Here is a 24,037-nt window from a genome sequence, read left to right as displayed (position 1 = left end):
GGATAAATAAATACATAAATGAAAGATAAATTCCGGGAGACCCAAAGTCATGGCATAAGGCTTTGGCGATAGTGCTGGGTTTAAATTATGACCGCATCACTTCTTAGCTGTTTGACCTTAGGCAAGTTGCCCAACCTCTCTGAGTCTCAGTTTCTTAATTTTGAAAGTGGGGATAAAAAGAAACCCTAACTCACAGTTCAGTCCTAAATACAAGAGTTCCAATACCATATTCACTCCCTCTCCTTTCCTTTGTGATCTTCTTGGCTTTTCCTTCTTGTCCTCTAGGTGAGGGCTGCTAGTGTCTTTGTTTTAAGGGCTTAGCCTCTATCACCAAGCATTGAAAACTGGGTTTTCAGGGAAGGTGGCTTTCAGGGTACATCTCCCCAAGATCACAAGGAGTCTACTCTATACAAGCCACTGCCTCAAGCACTGTTAGTGCTAGGAAAAAGAGGTTCTCAATTGAAGGCATCTGGGGACATTTGGCAATGTCTGCAGAGATTTTTGATTATCACAGCTGTGGGGGTAGGGGGTGCTACTGACATCTAGTGGGTAGAGGTCCCCACAACAAAGAATTATCAGTTCCCAAATGTCATTTGAGCTGAGACTGAGAAATGAGAAACACTGATGGGGAACTGACTGTTCCTTCAGTCTCATTGGGTTTAGAAGTGATAAGTTTATCCTGGTGGTAGTCAGTCCCTGGCCTACTTTGGCCTCTGTTGTCCAGTCCTACACAGCTTTTGAGCAACAGCTTGTCTGCTTAACCAGTTTGAGGAGTGGGGAGGGAGGGAATATCTCCATCTGTGGGCTAGAGCTGGGATCACAGCCGCAAAAGACAATGGAGTCTTTTTCAGGAAAGACCTCAGGTGTGTCAGCCTTGACCCCGCCCCACACTCCAAGGGCGGCTGGAGAATATTGGTTGGAGGAGTGCGTGGCTGGATAAAGTTGTTATTGAAGCGGTTATGCATGACAGCCTTGAGGTTGGGACCTGGAGTGATATTTAGCTTCTTTCTTTCTACTTGTTGTGTGTGTTTTTTTTCAATTGTGAACTATATGTTGTATTTGTATTATACACAATATACAGGTTACAAACACAGTATAAAGAGTAATATTAAAAGAAATACCCATAACCCACTTTTCTGATCAAGAAGTAGAACATTTCTAGTTCTTTAGAAGTCTTCCGCTACAGCTATATTGTGTCAGCTCTATTTCTTTCCTCTGACCTTTTTTTTTTTTTGCTTTTTGCCTTCCTTTCATCCCTTTGTGCTTTCTTTTTTCCATTTGAAGAATTCTTTCCTTTTTTATTTTTTTCTCTCTGTACCCTGCCATTTTGTAGCTATGAATCCTGGGGCAATATTATTAATCCTTTTAGGTTTCAGTTACCTTGTTTGTAAAACAGGAATAATACCTACCTCCCTAGCTTGTCATGAGATTAAATGAGATGATGTTCGTGTAAGAGTTAAATGAGACAACCTATGTAAAACCTTATCACAGACCCAGGCATATTTATACAGTATTATTTAAAAAAATTATTTCTTCTCCTACAGAAGGACTCTGTGATAAAATGGAAATAGGCATGAACTTTGGAATCAAAGGGGCGTGGGTTCAAATGATAGTTCTACCATATACCGGCAAGATGGCTTTATGCAAATCACTTAATTTTTTCATCTATAAAAAATGGGGGTGATGATATGAATGGTCAGTAATTGACCATGGAGGACTGTTGTGAAAATAAGAAATGATACATATAAAGTTCCTGGTAAACAGTGGATGCATAATAAACATTAATTCCTTCCCCTCTCTTACTCCTTTTCTTCCTCTTTCTTCTTGATAGAACAGATATTCTTTTTAACAGGGGCATTAAAGGCAGCTATGTGCATGTGGCAGTTTCTCCTGAACTGTGGATTCAGTCCAGTAAGTATTTGTCAAGTACCCTCTAGGTGGCTAGAAGTACCCTCCTGGGTGGTATGCTGTTTTTAATACTATCATTCTACCTGTTCTAGTTTGCTAGCTGCCGGAATGCAATATACCAGAAACGGGATGGCTTTTAACAAGGGGAATTTAATAAGTTGCTAGTTTACAGTTCTAAGGCCGAGAAAATGTCCAATTAAAACAAGTCTATAGAAATATCCAATCAAAGGCATCCAGGGAAAGATTATCTTGGTTCAAGAAGGCCGATGAAGTTCAGGGTTTCTCTCTCAAGTGAGAAGGCACATGGCGAACACAGTCAGGGCTTCTCTCTTGGCTGGAAGGGCACATGGCGAATACGGCATCATCTGCTAGCTTTCTCTCCTGGCTTCCGGTTTCATAAAGCTCCCCGGGAGGCATTTTCTTTCTTCATCTCCAAAGGTCGCTGGTTGGTGGACTCTGCTTCGTAGTGTTGCTCTCTCTGAATCTCTCATTCTCCAAAATATTTCCTTTTTTTTATAGGACTCTAGTAAACCAATCAAGACCCACCCAAATGGGTGGAGACATGTTGTCCTCTAATCCAGTTTAACAACCATTCTTGACTAAATCACATCATCCAGGGGAATGATCTGATTACAGTTTCAAACATACAGTATTGAATAGATATTATTCTACCTTTATGAAATGATGTTTTGATTAAAACATGGCTTTTCTAGGGGGCATACTTCCTTTCAAACCAGCACACTACCTCTGCAGAGAAGAGAAGAAAGATAAAAAGATACCTGATCTCAACTTAGAAATGAAACACCTTTGAATTGGGCTGGGACCGGTGATTTTGGGAGGGGAGGGCAATGGAGTTGGGGGATTTACACCATTGAAGATAGTGAGGACGACCTCAATTTTAAAAACTTTTAATAGCTAAGATAATTTATTTAAATAATTATCTTATTTAATTTAATTAAAAATATTTAAATAATATTTTCCTCCCGAACAATGTAAGCGTTTGAGTCTTGGGTGAATGAAAGAATGAACTGGTGAGGTAGTTCCTGATTCAAACAGGCATGAGTCAATTTATCAGTCAACTGAGCACTGGAAGCCTCCATGGTAGTTTTGACTGGTATAGAGTTTTTAATCACTTTTATTCTGATTATAATATATATGTATACATATCCATACACACACACACACATATATATATACACTCATATCTATCTATATAAGAATTTATTCATGGTGTGATGTTGGCTAAAAACTGCAAGCAAAAAGTATAAGGAAACCTGATGTTGAAATACTATTTCATGAGGAGTATACAAATGATAATCCTGCAGATTTACTTTAAGGTGCTGTCATGGTCAGGTTCATGTGTCTACTTGGCCAAGCAGTGGTACCTGTTTGTCTGGTTGGGCAAGTGCTGGCCTGTCTGTTGCTATGAGGATATTTCATAGAATTAAATCATGATCATGTTGGCTGCATCCACAGCTGATTCCATTTGTAATCAGCCAAAGGGGAGTGTCTTCTGCAATGAGTGATGCCTAATCTAATCACTGAAAACCCTTTAAGGAGGATTCAGAAGAGACAGGCTCTCTTCCTGCTTTGGCTGGTGAGCCTCTCCTGTGGAGTTCGTCCAGACCCTTCATCGTTGGCTTCACAGCCTGCCCTGCGGATTTTGGACTCTGTTCCTGCGGTCACGTGAGACACTTTTTTTTTTTTTAGGAAGAAAAACTTTATTTTAAACAGGTTCAGCAGTAGGCATGCTACAGCAAAAGCTGATTATAGCAAACAGTTTCATTTCAAACCTGCACTGATGTATAAATTAGACATTATTTGGGAATGATTCACTTCTATTAAAATGTAGATTAAATCCAATATCATACCAATTTTTACATTTATTGTAGATACCATTTGAGTATTAGTGGTTAAATTTTCATAACCTAATAACGAGAATAACCTTACAGCTACTACTGAGATAATGAGCTGTGAAATCCCCAGTATTGTTTTGAAAATATACTCCTATGTTGTTAAGAGAAATTCCAACTTGATCCAAATGTATTTAACTGGAATTCTTCAGTCATCATCTACTGTTGGCTTGATTATCACACCTCTTCTTATCTAGCCCTAACCAATTAAACGCCAGTGTTTCTCAACTCTTCGGCTAAGGGCTACTTTTTCTCCTACTTCTGTGCACACAGGATTAGTCAAAACAATCTTGCCCAGATCAGCCTTGACTGCACTAACTCTTCCACCTGTCGACAGGGATCCTATGTTCACCATGAGCACTTCATAGACAGCTTTTGCACCTTTGCTGCTTTCTTATCACCTTCAGTGCGGACACCCAGAAGCCGTCTAAGGAGGAAATAGGAAATTTCCAGTTCTGTGAAGATCTCAGGTAGAGCTCCAACTGCACCAAGCACCTGTCCCACCCTTCTGTCAGCCCGACACAAAGTGGGGTCAATTTTTGTTCCAACTCCAATAAGACCCCCTGGAGCAGCATACTGAAGATCATTATGTTCTGCAAAAAGTGATACAATTTTGGAAAAGATTGGTTTACACATGAGTTTTCCTTCACTATCTTTGGAAACAATACCAGGTCTGACTTCTATCTCCTGGCCCACCTTTAATACTCCTTTCAGAATACTACCACCAGCTACACCCCCCTTAAGGTCATCAACCTCACAGCCAGGTTTGTTGACATCAAAGGACCTAATAACAATAAGTCGGGGTTCTGAACTAAAATCTCTTGGGGGTACTGGAATTTTCTTTACTATGTACTCACAGACAACTTCAATATTGTATTTCAGCTGAGCAGAAATAGGAATAATAGGAGCTCCTTCTGCTACTGTACCTTGTACAAATGCAAGGATCTGTTCGTATTGTTCTTTAGCCTGACTTTCTTTTACCAGATCAATTTTATTTTGTAAAATCAAAATATGCTTCAGTTTCATGATTTCTATAGCAGCCAGGTGTTCAGAAGTTTGAGGTTGAGGACAAGATTCATTACCAGCTATCAACAGAAGAGCTGCATCCATCACTGCTGCGCCATTCAGCATAGTAGCCATCAAAATATCGTGGCCAGGACAGTCAACAAAGGAAACATGTCTGACTAATTTGGAGTTCCCTTTAGTCCCTGGAATATCTGTAGGAAACTCATCAGGTGTACTACTTCCACAGGATTTAAAACATTCTGGCCGAGGACAACTTGATCATCAAGTTTATAAATCTTAGCATTAGCATACCTAAGCTTAATCGTAATATTTCTTTCTAATTCATTTTTGAACCTGACAGTGTGAACTCCAGAAATGGCTTTCACAACTGTGGATTTCCCATGAGCTACATGACCAATTGTACTTATATTAATTGTGGCTTGTCTGCTGATAACCTTGTGAGAAAGTGGAGTCAACTTGTTAACATCCAAAGTGGCGAGATCCTGGCGAGAAAGGTGCGGCTGCCCCAAAGTAACACTGGCCTCACCTCGCGCCATCTTAACCAGAGAGAACGTGAGACACTTTTATAAATTTTATATTTGTGAGTGTTTCCTGTTGATTCTGTTTCTCTAGAGAACTGTAACTAATACAGGTGCTCGTCACCATATCTGCAAGTTGCATTTATCTAATAAAAAAATCTTATTTAGCACATTAAAATATCTCTGAGCTTCAAAAGGCAATGTTATAAAAAGGAAATTTTGGCAGGGGCTGAGGGGAGGGGAGAATGGGCAGTGACTGGCAATGAGTATGGTGTTTCTTTTTGGCATGATGAAAATGTTCTGGAATTAGATGGTGGTAAGGGCTGCACAACTGTGTGAATATACTAAAAAACTTTTGAATTGTACACTTTAAAAGGGTGAATGTTATATCTAAGTAAAAATGTTGTTTTTTAAAATCATTTGAATTTTGTATTCTACTGTACAGTATGTTTAGCTTCATATATAACTACTTTTTACTCCAAATCTTTCACTGAAATTGACACTTCAGAATTAAAAAAAAAATTTATTTTGAGAAAACCAACCTGAGGCAATAATCTTAAATATTAAAGGGAAAAAAAACCTTTCCTGCAAAGTTGCTCATTATATCACAATATAAAACAGTAAGAAATTAGAAGTTATATAAATATATAACAATATAAAAGATGATATTTCTAGTCAACTGAGTATTATACAATTAAAAAATTCTGGTTATAAAATAATTATGGTTATAAATTACTAGTCCAAAACAAGGGACTGGTTATGTAAACTTGTGGCACACCCATACAATGGATTATCATGACCATTAAACATCAGGATGTAGAATATTTATTAACAGGGGAACATTTATTAACTGATAATGAATTGCCAGGTGAGAAAAGCAAGCACAAGACAGTATGGAAGTTATGTACTCAAATGTGTAGAAAAAAGACACCAGTGATTTCCTTTGGTTTGGAGTTAAAATGTGTTGTTTGTAGAGAAGTGCTTGCCAAAAGCATCTTGAAATCATCTTTTCTTATTATTTAAAAAATACATTAAAATTTTAGTATTATATAGAATAGAAATAAACAAATTGGTGTTTTAAAAGGGCAAAATGCAAGAAACAAGTTATAACAGCATTACTTGAGTATCCATGATGTCATAAACAATTATATTTTATTCTGTTTGTCAGTATTTATTCAGTTTATATATATACATATACATGGGTCATTTTGACATTTGCTAAGAAATTACACTTTGTTCTTAAATAATACATTTAGAACAAACATAAAGTGTGCATTACTTGTGAAACAAGAACAAAGTAGAATTTTGCCTTCATAGGTTCTATATTATTTATATTCTATTGTAATAAAATTGACTTTATAATATAATCTTTTTTTTTCTTTTCATGGGCAGGCACCAGGAATTGAACCCGGGTCTCTGGCATGGCAGGTGAGAACTCTGCCATTAAGCCACTGTGGCCCAGCCCTATATTATAATCTTTAATAATGTATTAATCTAAAACAAATGCCTCATCTAAAATCACTTCCATATCATAAAACACCCAGAGGGATTAATTTTTTAATTCCCAAAGGAGTTGGTAAGATTATATATTACTATGAAATGGCTCTCGCGTTAGACAACAAAGATTGAATATGCTCATGTAATGTTTAAGAACACTGGGCTTTGGAGTCTGAACTGGGTTCTAATTCAGACTGTTTTGGGAAGGGTGATAGAACCTCTCTAAGCTTACGTTTGCTTATCTGTAAAATCGGGACGGTACGAAGAGTGACTGCCGTAGCGCTGCTTGAAGAGGTAAACGAGATTGGACTCGCAGAAGCGCAGAACCTGTCACATGTCAAACCCTCAATAACTGTTAGTTACCTACCTCCACCCCCTAGCGCGCGAAGAGGGTGGTTAAAGAGGTGTACGGCTACATACCCCTACTTCAAGGAAAAACCGCGGACACCGTAAATCCTTCCTATACTACATACATCCCTTTGTCATCCCTGGCACAGAGTCTGCTCACAAACCATACCTATTTTCACCCCTCACCCCTAAAATTCAGGGCATTCTCCCTTTTCTATCCTTTCTGCCCTATTCCAGCTCCCAGACCTTCTTTCCTACTCTCACATCCCTTTCTGCCTTGCCCAGAGTTTGTGGCTTTTTTTTTCCCTTCCGCTTTCTAGTTCTAACTTTCCCGCCTCAGTAGCTTTTGACCAATCGGAGATGTAATTTTATCTTTTTTTTTTTTTGCCGGCCTCGCAGGCAGCTTTACGGGAAGCCCGACCTCTGATTGGTTGTCTCGCTGCACGAGCTGTCCAATAACAGGCAGACTTTTTGTGTGCAGTCGGCCTGCTACTATCATCGCCGGTGATTGGCTGAAGGGGACCGAGCCCGGAAAATGGCCGCGATTTCCTCTGTAGTCCCAATCCCTGTGACCACTGCTGTGGTGCCAGTGCTGGCAGCGAGCGGCGATTTCTCAGATTTGCGGGAAATTAAAAAGCAGCTGCTACTTATCGCTGGCCTTACCCGGGAGCGGGGCCTACTGCACAGTAGCAAATGGTAAGGTGTTGGCGTCGGAAGGGGCCGGGCTTGAATCTTTGGCCTTGGGGACCTGTGCAGTTGATCCAGTTTTTGTGGGTGTTCCAGGTCCGCGGAGTTGGCCTTCTCCCTTCCCGCGTTGCCTCTAGCCGAGCTGCAGTCGCCGCCGCCTATTACAGAGGTAAGGACATCTTCACAAAGAATGCTACCCATCAATGGAAGGGTGTACTCAAAAGGTACTGAGAGCCTGTGACTGCAGGGGACCACGCTGCATAGTAGGAATGTCTGTAAAGGGAATGCAAGCATTTAAAGAGTTGACAGTTTTAAGGGGTTTTATATATATGCTTTTGAGCTTTGAAAAATTGGTGGTGCTTTTACTTAAGCTGGAGAGAATTAATAAACATTCCTTGTTTAAGATTTTAGGTTTTGTAGCTTATCCTAGATAGTGCACATAAGCTAACCCTTTTTACAGCTGTGTGAAATTGCTACTACACTGTTGTCTAAATCGAAAAAGCAAATTGGGTTTTGGGCTCTGGATTCAGAAAGCTCTGTAGAAGCCACACTAATGACATTTGGCAGCTTAACCTCCTGAGCCTTAGTTTCCTCACATGTGAAATGGAGATAAAAGTAGTATGCACTTTATGGTTTTTTTTTTAAGAATTAGATAAAATAATACTTACAGACAGTTTAGCAGTGTGCTAGGTATATAGGACTCAATAAAATTAGTATTCTCATCATTAATTCCATTATTAATAAGGAGGAGATGGCATAGTATGATGGATTCTATGACTTTCAAGTGGATTTGCATTGATTTAAAAATGCAACCCCTCAAAAAGAATAATCACAAATAGACAAACTACTCAACTGTAATGCCAAATGCCTTTAAATCAAATTATATAACTTCAGTAGAACATTCCGGGTGTTTCCTATAAATGAGAATGCAACTAAATTTTTTTTTAACTTTTTATTAATTAAAAAAAATTACAAGAAACAAACATTCCCAACACATACACTCAGCAATTCACAGTATCATCACATAGTTGCATATTTATCACCATCATCATTTCCCAGAACATTAGCATCAATTCAGAAAAAGTGATGAAAAGACAACAGAAGAATATAACAAACAGAAAGAAAAAAATTTTACAGGCCATACCCCTTACTGATCCCTTTCTTTGCTCACTAGCATTTCAAACTAAATCTGTTTTAACATTTGTTCCCCTTATTATTTATTTTTATTCCATATGTTCCTCTCATCTGTTGACAAGGTCAACTAAAATTTTAAATGTTGCAGTGTGACCTTATTATAAAGGATTTTAAATTGTGTGAAGAATTGAAGTATTTTATGTCTGATATATAGGATATGTGTTACATGGTCTATGTAGATGAAACGATTTTCATCGCAGCCCTTTTGTTTTTCCTGAAGATGGCATTTTTTGATTTTTTTCCTTCCCACTCAAACACAATGAAAGGTGTAGTGCAAAAAGGTATAGTGCAGGTGAGGCACACGGGGAGAGAAATAAGCAAATGGTGAAGAAGACCACCAGAATCCCAAGCTAAATAACTACATTCAGTACATGTTAATACAATGAAGAAAATACTGAATATGTTTTGGATTCCAGTTTTGTGCTAGTGATGTTTGGAAACAACAAGGATGAGGAGAGTGAGGTTGATCAAAATTTAATCAATTTATCCCTGTAATTTGGGGGGATTATATGTTTTAAGTGTAAATGTGCTATCATTTCATTTTTTTGCATAAAGAATTATAGTTGTGTCTTGTGCTTTCAGCAATACTATGTGAGAACTTTGTTGAAAAACTGGATTTTATGTATTTTTTTTACATGACTTTCTATAAACCTACAACTTCTCTAATAAAAAAAGTAAAAAAAAATAGTTATAGTAACAATATATTGGGTAATTGTAGCTTGTGGACAAGTGAAAGGAATGACAGTATTATTACAAGAGATGGGAGGGAGACATAAACTACCCACATTACTTGTGAAGAGATATAGTATCATTTGAAAGTAGATTTAGATTAGCTATAAATGTCTATTACAAGCTATGGGAAAAACACAAAAAGAATAACAACAACGTACAAACCTAAGTATAATTGATAGGCTAAGAGAGGAGAGAAAAATAGAATCATATTAAGTGCTCAATTGAAACTACAGAAAGCAGAAAAAAAGTAGAAGACAAAAAATATAAAAACAGAAAGAAACAAAGAACAAGGACAAGCAATAGGAAACAGTTACTAGTAGGGATGGTATAACCCAAGTACATCAATAATCACTTTTAATGTAAATAGTCTAAATATATGCCAGAAATTATCAGAGTGCATTAAAAATACAGGACGTCACTATTGTCTACCAGAAACCCACTTTGAATATAAAGACATAGATGGATTAAAAGAATAGGAATGTTATATTCTCTCAAGCGTTAGGGATTCCCAGTTTAATAAGCCAAGCTCTTGATCTTGAGTCTTGTCCTTATGAAACTTATTTCTGTAATGGCAAAGATAAGCCTGCTTATCATTATGCCTAAGATCACCCCCAGAGAACCTCTTCTATACTCAGATGTGGCCTCTCTCTCTCTAAGTCCAACTCTGCAAATAAACTTATTGCCCTCCCAACTATGTAGGACACGAGTTCCAGGGGTGTATGTCTCCCTGGCAATGTGGGACATGACTCCCAAGGATGAAGCTGACCCTGACATCATGGGATTGAGTGCCTTCTTGACCAAAAGGGGGAAAAGAAATAAAATAAGGTTTCTGAGGCTAAGAGATTTCAAATAGAGTTGAGAGGTCACTCTTATGCAAGCTTCAGCCAGATAATGCGAATTACCATAGTATGCCAAGCCCCAAACTATAATATCCCTAAAACCTTAAAGAATACCAAGATTACCCTGGACTCCAAGACTCTGTTAAGGTTTTACTTAGTTTATTTTTCTGCAACTTAGGCCTCCAGAGTGTTCCTTTGCCAGTGAAACCCTGAAACAGAGTTATTAGTCTCTTTAAAACATCAATCACTTCCATTCCACTACCCCATAAGATTGACATACCTTTCTAGCATGAAGAAATTAAAATGGTCGTTGCCCAGATAATCCTGAAGATTGAGAGAATAATCAAATGAGAGGGAGGAGTTGTAACAGAGAAGTTAGAATTTAATAAATGATTATGACTACTGAATCATTATATAGCTATTTCTTTTTAATTTCCAGTGTATTAGAATAGCCAGAAGGAAATACCTGAAATTGTTGAACTGTAACCCAGTAGCCTTGATCTTTGATAATGATTATATAACTATATAGATTTTATCTTGTGATAGTGTGATTATAAAAACCTTGTTACTGATATCCCATTTATCCAGTGTATGGTTAGATGAGTAATAAAATATTAGATTAGTAATAAAATAAAAACATTCATGGGAATAAAAAAGAATAAGAATGGTGAAGGATATACTATGCTAATACTAAACCAAAGTAAACTGAAGGAAAAATTTAAAACTTTACTGAAGTAAGAAAGTATAAGTCATTATACAGTATATTGTGTTTATGTAGAAATACATGCATTTAAAAGAATATTAATAAAAGTACCATACATTAATTCCAGCCATTTACATAACTTAACCTTTCCTCCTGTCAAATCTACAAGATCAGTATGATTGGCTCCATTTTATAGATGAAGAAATGGATGCCCAGAGAAGATAAGTAATCTTCCTACTAGCGTGAAATCTGGAAATCATGGAGTTAGAATTTGAATCCAAGTCCATAACACCAAAATCTACTGCTATTTTCTACTACAAGTTTTTGAGTGGGTTGGTTTAGTTTTAAGTGTTATCTTTTTCCCCAGCTTATTTTGAAAAATTTCAAACCTACAAGAAAGTTGAAAGAACAGTTCAGTTAACCCCCCCGTTCTCTAAACTTAGATTCACCAAGTGTTAAAATTTTGCTACATTTGCTTTGTTTTTGCCTCTCTCTAAATATATTTGAATGCATTGCTGAACTATTTGAAAGAAAGTTGTGGATAAGATTGCTCATTATTCTTTAGCGGGTGTATTTCTTTAAGAACAAGAACAGTCTATTACTTAATACAATTACCGTTATCACATTAAAAAAAGTTAAGCATTGATATAATATATTATCTAATAGACCAAATTACATTTCTCCCAAACTGTCATAATAATGTCCTTTATGGCTGTTTTTATTCATATTTTTGTTGGCTCCATGATTTGATCAAGAATCATGCAGGGCAGTTAGCTGTCATATCTCTTTAGTATTCTTTAATCTATTGTTCTCCCACCTTTTAAAATATATTATAAAAAAGTATATATGTTTATTAGAAAAAATTTTAGAAGTTTTTAACTGCCTTCATGTGAAAAAAATAAAGAGTGATATGAATAAAAGAAACAATAAGTGATTTTATGGTCTTGGTAGGAAAAGGTATATAGAGTTAGGTTAGGTTTTGGGGAGGAAAATAATTATTCTTTCTTTTATCTTGAAATTAATGAATTGTATTTGAATTTTTGCTGTCCAGTTTCCAACCACTTACATAAACTTGTCTCTTTTCAGGAGGATGCCCAGGATATGGATGCTTATACCCTGGCCAAGGCCTACTTTGATGTTAAAGAATATGATCGGGCAGCACATTTCCTGCATGGCTGCAATAGCAAGAAAGCCTATTTTCTGTACATGTATTCCAGATACCTGGTAAGGTCTATTTTAAGTGTTTCTCTGCCTTCAGTGAAACATCTGTATTTAGAACTAAGTGGAAAAGTTTAAGATTTTAAATAACTCATCATTGGGCCACTTGGTGAGTGTATTTTGTGAATACTTAATAATAAAAAAAAGTCATAAAGTCTTAAATGACAATATGGGAGAAAATATTTAAAAGATTGATACTGTCTGTTATCAGCAAATGTGTGGGGCAGTAGATCATCTGTTTTATTTATTTTATTTTATTTTTTGCTCATCAACTGACGTATGGATAAACAAAATGTGGTATATACATATAATGGAATAATCAGCTCTAAAAAAGGAAGTAAATTCTGATACTTACAGCAATGTGGATGAGCCCTGAAAACACCATGCTGAATGAAATGAGACAGACACAAAAGGACAAACACTGCATGATTCCACTTACATGAAATATCTAGAATAAGCATATTCATAGAGACGGAAAGTAGAATAGTGATTACCAGGGGCTGGGGGATGTGAAATGGGGGTTGGGGTAGGGAATGACTGTTTTATGGGTGTGGAGTTTCTTGGGAATGATGAAAATGTTCTCAAATTAGTTAGTGGTAATGGGTGCAGAACTTTGTGAATATACTAAAAACCAATGAATTTTACATGTAAGAAAGTGAATTTTACGGTATGTAAATTATACCTAAAAGCAAAAGCTAATCTGTTGAAAGTCAGGATAGTGGTTACTAGAGGTATTGGGGACAAGTGCCTGGAAGAGAACATGAGGGGATTTTCAGGTGCTGATCATGTTCTGTTTTTTAATCTGAGTATTGGTTACATAGCTGTATTCATCTTATGAATGTTGACTGAGCTGTGCATTTAAATATATATTAATGAAGATTTATTATGAATAAAATTTTTGGAAAATTAAAACTAGTGTATAAGATCCCTCCATTTGATAAATCTAAAATATGGAAGAAGCAAGGAGGCAGCCCTTGACTTGGCTGGGAAGATCTGTAAAGTCTTTCTTGAAGAAGAGATGCTGAGTTTTGAAGGTTTGGTAGGAGTTTGCCAGGTAGTAAAGGAAGAACCATCACAAGACTTCCATGGTCCTTGATATACAAAAATCACATCTTTCCTAAAATCCAATGCTGTGTGACTTGGGCAAGTCATTTCACTTCTCTAAGCCTCATATTTATCTCTTCTCTGGCAGCAACTATTTTCATTGCAATTCTGTTATTACTGGAATTACTTCCATTGTGCATGTACCTCTTAGGCTAGGGAACGTTCAGTGCCATCCCTGTTTCTATCTCCTGATGGTCTCTGTTACCAACAAAATTTTCCAAGTTGATTCACTAATGTCAGTTCATGTCAGTGAGACCATACAGTATTTGTCCCTCCGTCTCTGGCTATTCCCACCCAGCACAGTGTCCTCAAGGTCCATCCATATCATTACGTACTTCATAACCTTATTCTGTCTTACAGCTGCATAATATTCCATCATATGTATATACCACAGTCTGCTTAGCCACTCATCTGTTGGTGGACATGTTGGCTGTTTCCATCTCTTCGCAATTGTAAATAATGCTGCTGTCAACATGGGTGTGCAAATGTCCATTTGTGTCCTTGCCCTCATGTCCTCTGAGTCGAGACCTAGCAATGGTATTGCCGCATCATATTGGAATTCTATATTTAGCTTTTTGAGCAACCGCCAAACTGCCATCCACAGCAGTTGTACCATTTGACATTCATACCAACAGTGGATAAGTGTGTCTTTTTCTCCACATCCTCTCCAGCACTCGTCATTTTCTGTTTTATTGATATAGGCCATTCTGGTCGGTGTGAGATGATACCTCATTGTGGTTTTGATTTGCATTGCTTTAATAGCCTGGGAGGTTGAGCATCTCTTCATGTGTCTTTTGGCCTTTTGTATTTCCTCTTCTGAGAAGTGTCTGTTCAAGTCTTTTACCCATTTTGTAATTGGGTTGGCTGTCTTTTTGTTGTTGAGTTGAACAATCTCTTTATAAATTCTGGATACTAGACCTTTATCTTATATGTCGTTTCCAAGTATTGTCTCCCATTGGGTAGGCTGTCTTTTTACTTTCTTTTTTTTTTTTTTTTTTTTTTTTTTTTAAAGGAAAGACAGAGAGAAGGAAGGAAGGATAGAAGGAAGGAAGAGAGGAAGAAAGGGAAACATCTTTTAAACATTTTCTTGTTTTATTGTATTTTGTTTCTCCGTTTTCGTTACATGGGCTGGGGCCGGGAATCGAACCGAGGTCCTCCGGCATAGCAGGCAAGCACTTTGCCCGCTGAGCCACCGCGGCCCGCCCTCTTTTTACTTTCTTGATGAAGTTCTTTGATGCACAAAAGTGTTTAATTTTGAGGAGCTCCCATTTATTTATTTATTTCTTCAGTGCTCTTGCTTTAGGTTTAAGGTCCATAAAACCGCCTCCAATTGTAAGTTTCATAAGATATCTCCCTACATTTTCCTCTAACTGTTTTATGGTCTTAGACCTAAAGTTTAGATCTTTGATCCATTTTGAGTTAACTTTTGTATAGGGTGTGAGATATGGGTCTTCTTTCATTCTTTTGCATATGGATATCCAGTTCTCTAGGCACCATTTATTGAAGAGACTGTTCTGTCCCAGGTGAGTTGGCTTGACTGCCTTATAAAAGATCAAATGTCCATAGATGAGAGGGTCTATATCTGAGCACTCTATTCAATTCCATTGGTCAATATATCTATCTTTATGCCAATACCATGCTGTTTTGACCACTGTGGCTTCATAATATGCCTTAAAGTCAGGCAGCGCGAGACCTCCAGCTTCATTTTTTTTTCCTCAAGATGTTTTTAGCAATTCGGGGCACCCTGCCCTACCAGATAAATTTGCTTATTGGTTTTTCTATTTCTGAAAAATAAGTTGTTGGGATTTTGATTGGTATTGCATTGAATCTGTAAATCAATTTAGGTAGGATTGACATCTTAACTATATTTAGTCTTCCAATCCTTGAACACGGTATGCCCTTCCATCTATTTAGGTCTTCTGTGATTTCTTTTAACAGTTTTTTGTAGTTTTCTTTATATAGGTTTTTTGTCTCTTTAATTAAATTTATTCCTAAGTATTTTATTCTTTTAGTTGCAATTGTGAATGGAATTCGTTTCTTGATTTCCCGCTCAGCTTGTATAGAAATGCTACAGATTTTTGAATGTTGATCTTGTAACCTGCTACTTTGCTGTTCTCATTTATTAGCTCTAGTAGTTTTGTTGTGGATTTTTCTGGGTTTTCGACGTATAGTATCATATCGTCTGCAAACAGTGGTAGTTTTACTTCTTCCTTTCCAATTTTGATGCCTTGTATTTCTTTTTCTTGTCTAATTGCTCTGGCTAGAACCTCCAACACAATGTTGAATAATAGTGGTGATAGTGGACATCCTTGTCTTGTTCCTGATCTTAGGGGGAAAGTTTTCAATTTTTCCCCATTGAGGATGATATTAGCTGTGGGTTTTTCATATATTCCCTCTATCATTTTAAGGAAGTTCCCTTGTATTCCTATCTTTTGAAGTGTTTTCAACAGGAAAGGATGTTGAATCTTGTCAAATGACTTCTCTGCAACAATTGAGATGATCATGTGATTTTTCTGCTTTGATTTGTTGATATGGTGTATTACATTAATTGATTTTCTTATGTTGAACCATCCTTGCATACCTGGGATGAATCCTACTTGGTCATGATGTATAATTCTTTTAATGTGTTGTTGGATATGATTTGCTAGAATTTTATTGAGGATTTTTGCATCTATATTCATTAGAGAGATTGGCCTGTAGTTTTGTTTTTTTGTAATATCTTTGCCTGGTTTTGGTATGAGGGTGATGTTGGCTTCATAGAATGAATTAGGTAGTGTTCCCTCCACTTCGATTTTTTTGAAGAGTTTGAGGAGAGTTGGTACTAAATCTTTCTGGAATGTTTGATAGAATTCACATGTGAAGCCATCTGGTCCTGGACTTTTCTTTTTAGGAAGCTTTTGAATGACTGATTCAATTTCTTTACTTGTGATTGGTTTGTTAAGGTCATCTATGTCTTCTTGAGTCAAAGTTGGTTGTTCATGTCTTTCCAGGAACCCGTCCATTTCATCTAAATTGTTGTATTTATTAGCGTAAAGTTGTTCATAGTATCCTGTTATTACCTCCTTTATTTCTGTGAGATCAGTAGTTATGTCTCTTCTTGCATTTCTGATCTTATTTATTTGCATCCTCTCTCTTCTTCTTTTTGTCAGTCTTGCTAAGGGCCCATCAATCTTATTGATTTTCTCATAGAACCAACTTCTGGTCTTATTGATTTTCTCTATTGTTTTCAATTTCAATTATTTCTGCTCTAATCTTTGTTATTTCTTTCCTTTTGCTTGCTTTGAGGTTAGTTTGCTGTTCTTTCTCCAGTTCTTCCAAGTGGACAGTTAATTCCTGCATTTTTGCCTTTTCTTCTTTTCTGATATAGGCATTTAGGGCAATAAATTTCCCTCTTAGCACTGCCTTTGCTGCGTCCCATAAGTTTTGATATGTTGTGTTTTCATTTTCATTCGCCTCGAGGTATTTACTAATTTCTCTTGCAATTCTTCTTTGACCCACTTGTTGTTTAAGAGTGTGTTGTTGAGCCTCCATGTATTTGTGAATTTTCTGGCACTCCGCCTATTATTGATTTCCAACTTCATTCCTTTATGATCCGAGAAAGTGTTGTGTATGATTTCAATCTTTTTAAATTTGTTAAGACTTGCTTTGTGACCCAGCATATGGTCTATCTTTGAGAATGATCCATGAGCACTTGAGAAAAAGGTGTATCCTGCTGTTGTGGGATGTAATGTCCTATAAATGTTAAGTCTAGCTCATTTATAGTAATATTCAGATTCTCTATTTCTTTATTGATCCTCTGTCTAGATGTTCTGTCCATTGATGAGAGTGGGGAATTGAAGTCTCCAACTATTATGGTATATGTGTCTATTTCCCTTTTCAGTGTTTGCAGTGTATTCCTCACATATTTTGGGGCATTCTGGTTCGATGCGTAAATATTTATGATTGTTATGTCTTCTTGTTTAATTGTTCCTTTTATTAGTATATAGTGTCCTTCTTTGTCTCTTTTAACTGTTTTACATTTGAAGTCTAATTTGTTGGATATTAGTATAGCTACTCCTGCTCTTTTCTGGGTGTTATTTGCATGAAATATCTTTTCCCAACCTTTCACTTTCAACCTATATTTATCTTTGGGTCTAAGATGCGTTTCCTGTAGACAGCATATGAAGGATCCTGTTTTTTAATCCATTCTGCCAGTCTATGTCTTTTGATTGGGGAATTCAGTCCATTAACATTTAGAGTTATTACTGTTTGGATAATATTTTCCTCTACCATTTTGCCTTTTGTATTATATGTATCATATCTGACTTTCCTTCTTTCTACACTCTTCTCCATGTCTCTCTGTTCTGTCTTTTTGTATCTGACTCTAGTGCTCCCTTTACTATTTCTTGCAGAGCTGGTCTCTTGGTCAGAAATTCTCTCAGTGACTTTTTGTCTGAGAATGTTTTAATTTCTCCCTCATTTTTGAAGGACAATTTTGCTGGATATAGGAGTCTTGGTTGGCAGTTTTTCTCTTTTAGTAACTTAAATATATCATCCCACTGTCTTCTAGCTTCCATGGTTTCTGCTGAGAAATCTACACATAGTCTTATTGGGTTTCCCTTGTATGTGATGGATTGCTTCTCTCTCGCTGCTTTCAAGATCCTCTCTTTCTCTTTGACCTCTGACATTCTAACTAGTAAGTGTCTTGGAGAACGCCTATTTGGGTCTAATCTCTTTGGGGTGCGCTGCACTTCTTGGATCTGTAATTTTAGGTCTTTCATAAGAGTTGGGAAATTTTCAGTGATAATTTCTTCCATTAGTTTTTCTCCTCCTTTTCCCTTCTCTTCTCCTTCTGGGACACCCACAACACATATATTTGTGCGGTTCATATTGTCCTTGAGTTCCCTGATACCCTGTTCAAATTTTCCCATTCTTTTCCCGATAGTTTCTGTTTCTTTTTGGAATTCAGATGTTCCATCCTCCAAATCACTAATTCTATCTTCTGTCTCTTTAAATCTATGTATCATTGTAGGTATCCATTGTTTTTTCCATCTTTTGTACTTTATCCTTCACTTCCAGAAGTTCTGTGATTTGTTTTTTCAGTTTTTCTATTTCTTCTTTTTGTTCAGCCCATGTCTTCTTCATGTCCGCCCTCAATTTATCGATTTCGTTTTTGAAGAGGTTTTCCATTTCTGAGCATTAGTTGTCTCAGCTCCTGTATCTCATTTGAATTATTGGTTTGTTCCTTTGACTGGGCCATATTTTCAATTTTCTGAGCATGATCCGTTATCTTCTGCTGGCGTCTGGGCGTTTAGTCAGATTTCCCTAGGTGTTGGACCCAACAGGTTGAAAGATTTTTCTGTGAAATCTATGGGTTCTGTTTTTCTTATCCTGCCCAGTAGGTGGCGCTCGTGGCACACGTTTGTCTGCTGTTCCCACCAGTAAAAGGTGCTGTGGGTCCTTTAACTTTGGAAAACTCTCGCCGTGGGGGAGGTTCGCCAGCCGAAGCGTCTTGAAAGAGTGCCAGCTGGCCCGGGGAGTGTCGCCGGCCGCCGCAGCCCGTGGGAGCGCCCGTCCAAATTTCCTAGTCGACCCGGGGCGCCAAGCGTGGTGAGAGGGCGCCAGCCGCCGCGGCCTGGGAGAGTGCACCGTTCCCAGCCGGACCGGGGAGTCACGTGTTTGGAAGGGACCCCCCCGGTCACCGTTCCCTGCGGCCTGGGGATTTCCGATCCAATTCTCTCAGTTGTTCCGGGGGGCCTCGCGTGGTGGGGGCGCCAGCCACTGCGGCTTGAGGGGACCACCTGCCCAATTCTGCCAGCTGGCCCGGGAAGGAGGAGGGGAGGGACTCCGGCCGGTTGCCGCCCTGCCCGGGGAAGCCCGCGCCCCTCGGCGATCTCACCGGAGCGGGTTCTCCCAGCCAGTCAGCCGTTCCAGGATGGGGTACACTGTCTTTTTTATCTCTGTCGTGGCTCTGGGAACTGTTCTGTATCGTTTCTACTCCCCTAGTAGCTGTTCTGGAGGAGGAAAGGTGAGGATGGCAAGGCTGTCGAGGACGGTGGCGGAGGAGCCGGTGAAGGCGGAAGAGGGCACAGTGGTGGTTGGAGAGCCGCTGGAGCAGGAGGAGAAAGGGAAAGATAAGATGGTGGATGGAGCGCCGCCTGAGCAGAAGGGGAAAGAGGAGAGCAAGATGGCCGTGGGAGCGCCGCCGGCCAGTACCATGCTGTTTTGATCACTGTGGCTTCATAATACGCCTTAAAGTCAGGTAGCGTGAGACCTGTGACTTCATTTTTTTTTCTCAGGGTACTTTTAGGTATTCGGGACACCCTGCCCTTCCAGATAAATTTGAGTATTGGTTTTTCTATATCTGAAAAGTAAGTTTTCGGGATTTTAATTGGTATTGCATTGAATCTATAAATCAATTTAGGTAGAGTTGACATCTTAACTATATTTAGTCTTCTAATCCATGGACACGGTATGTCCTTCCATCTATTTAGGTCTTCTGTGATTTCTTTTAACAATTTCTTGTAGTTTTCTTTGTATAGGTCTTTTGTGTCTTTAGTTAAATTTATTCCTAAATATTTTATTCTTTTGGTTGCGATTGTAAATGAAATTTTTTTCTTGATTTCCCCCTCAGATTGTTCATTACTAGTGTATAGAAACACTACAGATTTTTGAGTGTTGATCTTGTAACCTGCTACTTTGCTGTACTCATTGATTTGTAGTTTGGTGTGGATTTTTCAGGGTTTTCAACATATAGTTTCATATCATCTGCAGACAGTGACAGTTTTACTTCTTCCTTTCCAATTTTGATGCCTTGTATTTCTTTTTCTTGTCTAATTGCTCTGGCCAGAACTTCCAACACAGTGTTGAATAACAGTGATGAGAATGGACATCCTTGTCTTGTTCCTGATCTTAGAGGGAAAGTTTTCAGTTTTTCCCAATTGAGGATGATATTAGCTGTGAGATTTTCATATATTCCCTTTGTCATTTTAAGGAAGTTCCCTTCTATTCCTATCCTTTGAAGTATTTTCAACAGGAAAGAATATTGAATTTTGTCAAGTGCCTTTTCTGCATCAATTGATATGATCATGTGGTTTTTCTGCTTTGATTTTTTGATATGGTGTATTACATTAATTGATTTTCTTATGTTGAACCATCCTTACATACCTGGGATGAATCCTACTTGTCATGATGTATAATTCTTTTGGAGTGTTTCTTGATTCGATTTGCTAGAGTTTTTTGAGGATTTTTGCATCTATATTCATTAGAGAGATTGATCTGTAGTTTTCTTTTTTTGTAATATCTTTGTCTGGCTTTGGTATGAGGGTGATGTTGGCTTCATAGAATGAGTTCAGTAGTTTCCCCCCTCTTCAATTTTTTGAAGAGTTTGAGCAGGATAGGTACTAATTTTTTCTAGAATGTTTGGTAGAATTCACATGTGAAGCCATTTGGTCCTGGACTTTTCTTTTTGGGAAGCTTCTTAATGAGTGATCCAGTTTCTTTACTTGTGATTGGTTTGTTGAGGTCATCTATTTCTTCTTGAATCAAAGTGGTTGTTCATGCCTTTCTAGGAAGTTGTCCATTTCATCTACATTGTAGTATTTATTAGCATAAAGTTGTTCATAGTATCCGGTCATTACTTCCTTTATTTCTGTGGAGTCAGTGGTTATGTCTCCTCTTCCATTACTGATGTTATTTATTTGCATCCTCTCTCTTCTTCTTTTTGTCAATCTTGCTAAGGGTACATCAACCAGCTTTTGGTTTTCTTGATTTTCTCAATTGTTTTCATGTTCTTGATTTCATTTATTTCTGCTCTAATCTTCATTATTTCTTCCTTTTGCTTGCTTTGGGGTTAGTTTGCTGTTCTTTCTCTAGTTCTTCCAAGTGAACAGTTAATTCCTCGAATTTTGCCCTTTCTTCTTTTTTGATATAAGCTTTTAGGGCAATAAATTTCCCTCTTAGCACTGCCTTTGCTGCATCCTATAAGTTTTGGTATGTTGTGTTTTCATTTTCATTTGCCTTGAGATATTGACTGATTTCTCCTGTAATTTCTTCCTTGACCCACTGGTTGTTTAAGAGTGTGTTGTTGAGCCTCCACATATTTGTGAATTTTCTGGCACTCTGCTTATTATTGATTTCCAACTTCATTCCTTTGTGATTTGAGAAAGTGTTTTGTATGATTTCAATCTTTTAAAATTTATTGAGACTTGCTTTGGGTCCGAGCATATGGTCTATTTTTGAGAATGATCCATGAGCACTTGAGAAAAAGGTGTATCCTGCTGTTGTGGGGTGTAATGTTCTATAAATGTCTGTTAAGTCTAGCTCATTTATTGTAATATTCAAATTCTCTGTTTCTTTATTGATCCTCTGTCTAGAAGTTCTGTCTATTGATGAGAGTGGTGAATTGAAGTCTCCAACTATTATGGTAGATGCGTCTATTTCTCTTTTCAGTGTTTGCTGTACGTATTTTGGGGCATTCTGGCTTGCTACATAAATATTTATGATTGTTATGTCTTCTTGCTGAATTGTTCCTTTTATTAATACATAGTATCCTTCTTTGTCACTTTTAACTGTTTTACATTTGAAGTCTAATTTGCTGGATATTAGTATAGCTACTCCTGCTCTTTTCTGGTTGTTATTTGCATGACATATCTTTTCCCAACTTTTCAGTTTCAACGTATATTTATCCTTGGGTCTAAGATGTGTTTCCTGTAGACAGCATATAGATGGGTCCTGTTTTTTAATCCATTCTGCCTGTCTCTGTCTTTGATTGGGGAGTTTAATCCATTAGCATTTAGTGTTATTAATGTATGGGCAGTACTTTCTTCTGCCATTTTGCCTTCTGGATTTTACATGTCATGTCTAATTTTCCTTCTTTTTACCTTTACTCGTAGTCTTCCTTTCTACACTCTTCTCCACACTTCTCTCCCCTGTCTTTTTGTATCTATGTCTAGTGCTCCCTTTAGTATTTCTTGCAGAGCTGGTCTCTTGGTCACACATTCTCTCAGTGATATTTTGTCTGAAAATGTTTTAATTTCTCCCTCATTTTTGAAGGACAGTTTTGCTGGATATAGAATTCTTGGTTGGCAGTTTTTCTCTTTTAATAATTTAAATATATCATCCCACTGTCTTCTTGCCTCTGTGGTTTCTGCTGTGAAATCTACACATAGTCTTATCGGGCTTCTCTTGTATGTGATGGGTTGTTTTTCTCTTGCTGCTTTCAAGATTCTCTTTCTTTGACCTCTGACATTCTGATTGGTAAATGTCTTGGAGTACATCTGTTTGGATCTGTTCTCTTTGGTGTGCGCTGCACTTCTTGGATCTGAAATTTTAAATCTTTTATAAGAGTGGGGAAATTTTCAGTGATAATTTCCTTCATTAGTTTTTCTCCTCCTTTTCCATTCTTTTCTTCTTCTGGGACACCCACAACATGTATGTTTGTGCGCTTCGTATTGTATTCAATATTCTGAGTCCCTGCTCATATTTTTCCTTTTTTTTCCCTGTATTTTCTTTTGCTTGTCAGATTTCAGATGTTCCATCCTCCAATTCACTAATTCTATCTTCTACCTCTCGAAATCCAACATTGTAGGTTTCCATTGTTTTTTTTTCATCTCTTCTACTGTGGCTTTCATTCCCATAAGTTCTGTAATTTGTGTTTTCAGACTTTCGATTTCTTCTTTTTCGTCATTCCTTGCCTTCTTTATATCTTCCCTCAATTCATTGATTTGATTTTTGATGAGGTTTTCCATGTCTGTTCGTATATTCTGAATTAGTTGTTTCAACTCCTGTAGCTCATTTGAATTGTTGGTTTGTTCCTTTGACTAGGCCATATCTTCAATTTTCCTAGTGTGATATGTTATTTTTTGCTGGTGTCTAGGCATTGAATTATCTTAATTAATTCATTCTGGAGATTATTTTCACTTCTTTTACCTAGGGTTTTCTTGCTGGATGAAGTTGTTGTCTGTCTGTTCTGTGATATTCAGTTCAGGTTTTTCTGGACCTCTAGCTTAGGTTTTGTTTAACAGAGGAGAATTTTTCACTTCTTGTTTTCTTGTTTCTTGCCCTACCTGTATGATACCTCCCCCCACCCCACCCTTAGGAGGGTCTACGTAGGTATTATAGACCCCAGCCAGATTTTCCCAGACCAAATTGGCCTCCTATCAGGGGGAAAGAGTCACCTGCGTCAATTTTCCTGAGGGTGAGACCCAGCGGGTTGAAAGACTTTCCTGTGAAGTCTCTGGGCTCTGTTTTTCTTATCCTGCTCAGTATGTGGTGCTTGCTGCCAGCGGGTCCCACCAGCATACGATGATGTGGTACATTTAACTTTGGCATACTCTCCCTGCTGGTGGCGTGGTGGAGACAGAGGAGAGG

General features: G+C 37.7%; 1 protein-coding gene and 1 pseudogene across 1 annotated transcript in view; one reads left to right on the top strand and one right to left on the bottom strand.

Moving 5' to 3' along the window:
* Nucleotides 1-24,037, top strand: part of CDC23 (cell division cycle 23) — a 58,879-nt gene that overhangs the window by 6,515 nt on the left and 28,327 nt on the right. The window contains exons 2-4 of the mRNA XM_077138583.1: nt 7,610-7,906; nt 7,994-8,066; nt 12,452-12,589. Of these exons, the coding sequence (XP_076994698.1) occupies nt 7,746-7,906; nt 7,994-8,066; nt 12,452-12,589 (372 nt within the window). The 5' untranslated portion in view covers nt 7,610-7,745. The remainder of the gene's footprint in view (nt 1-7,609; nt 7,907-7,993; nt 8,067-12,451; nt 12,590-24,037) is intronic.
* On the bottom strand, nt 3,924-5,401 carry LOC143665008 (eukaryotic translation initiation factor 2 subunit 3 pseudogene; annotated as a pseudogene).

This window comes from Tamandua tetradactyla, chromosome 20 (genome assembly GCF_023851605.1).
Source record: "Tamandua tetradactyla isolate mTamTet1 chromosome 20, mTamTet1.pri, whole genome shotgun sequence".
In the NCBI taxonomy this organism is placed as follows: domain Eukaryota; kingdom Metazoa; phylum Chordata; class Mammalia; order Pilosa; family Myrmecophagidae; genus Tamandua; species Tamandua tetradactyla.
Note: the sequence above shows the minus strand (reverse complement) of the source record. Positions and strands in the feature narration are given on the sequence as shown.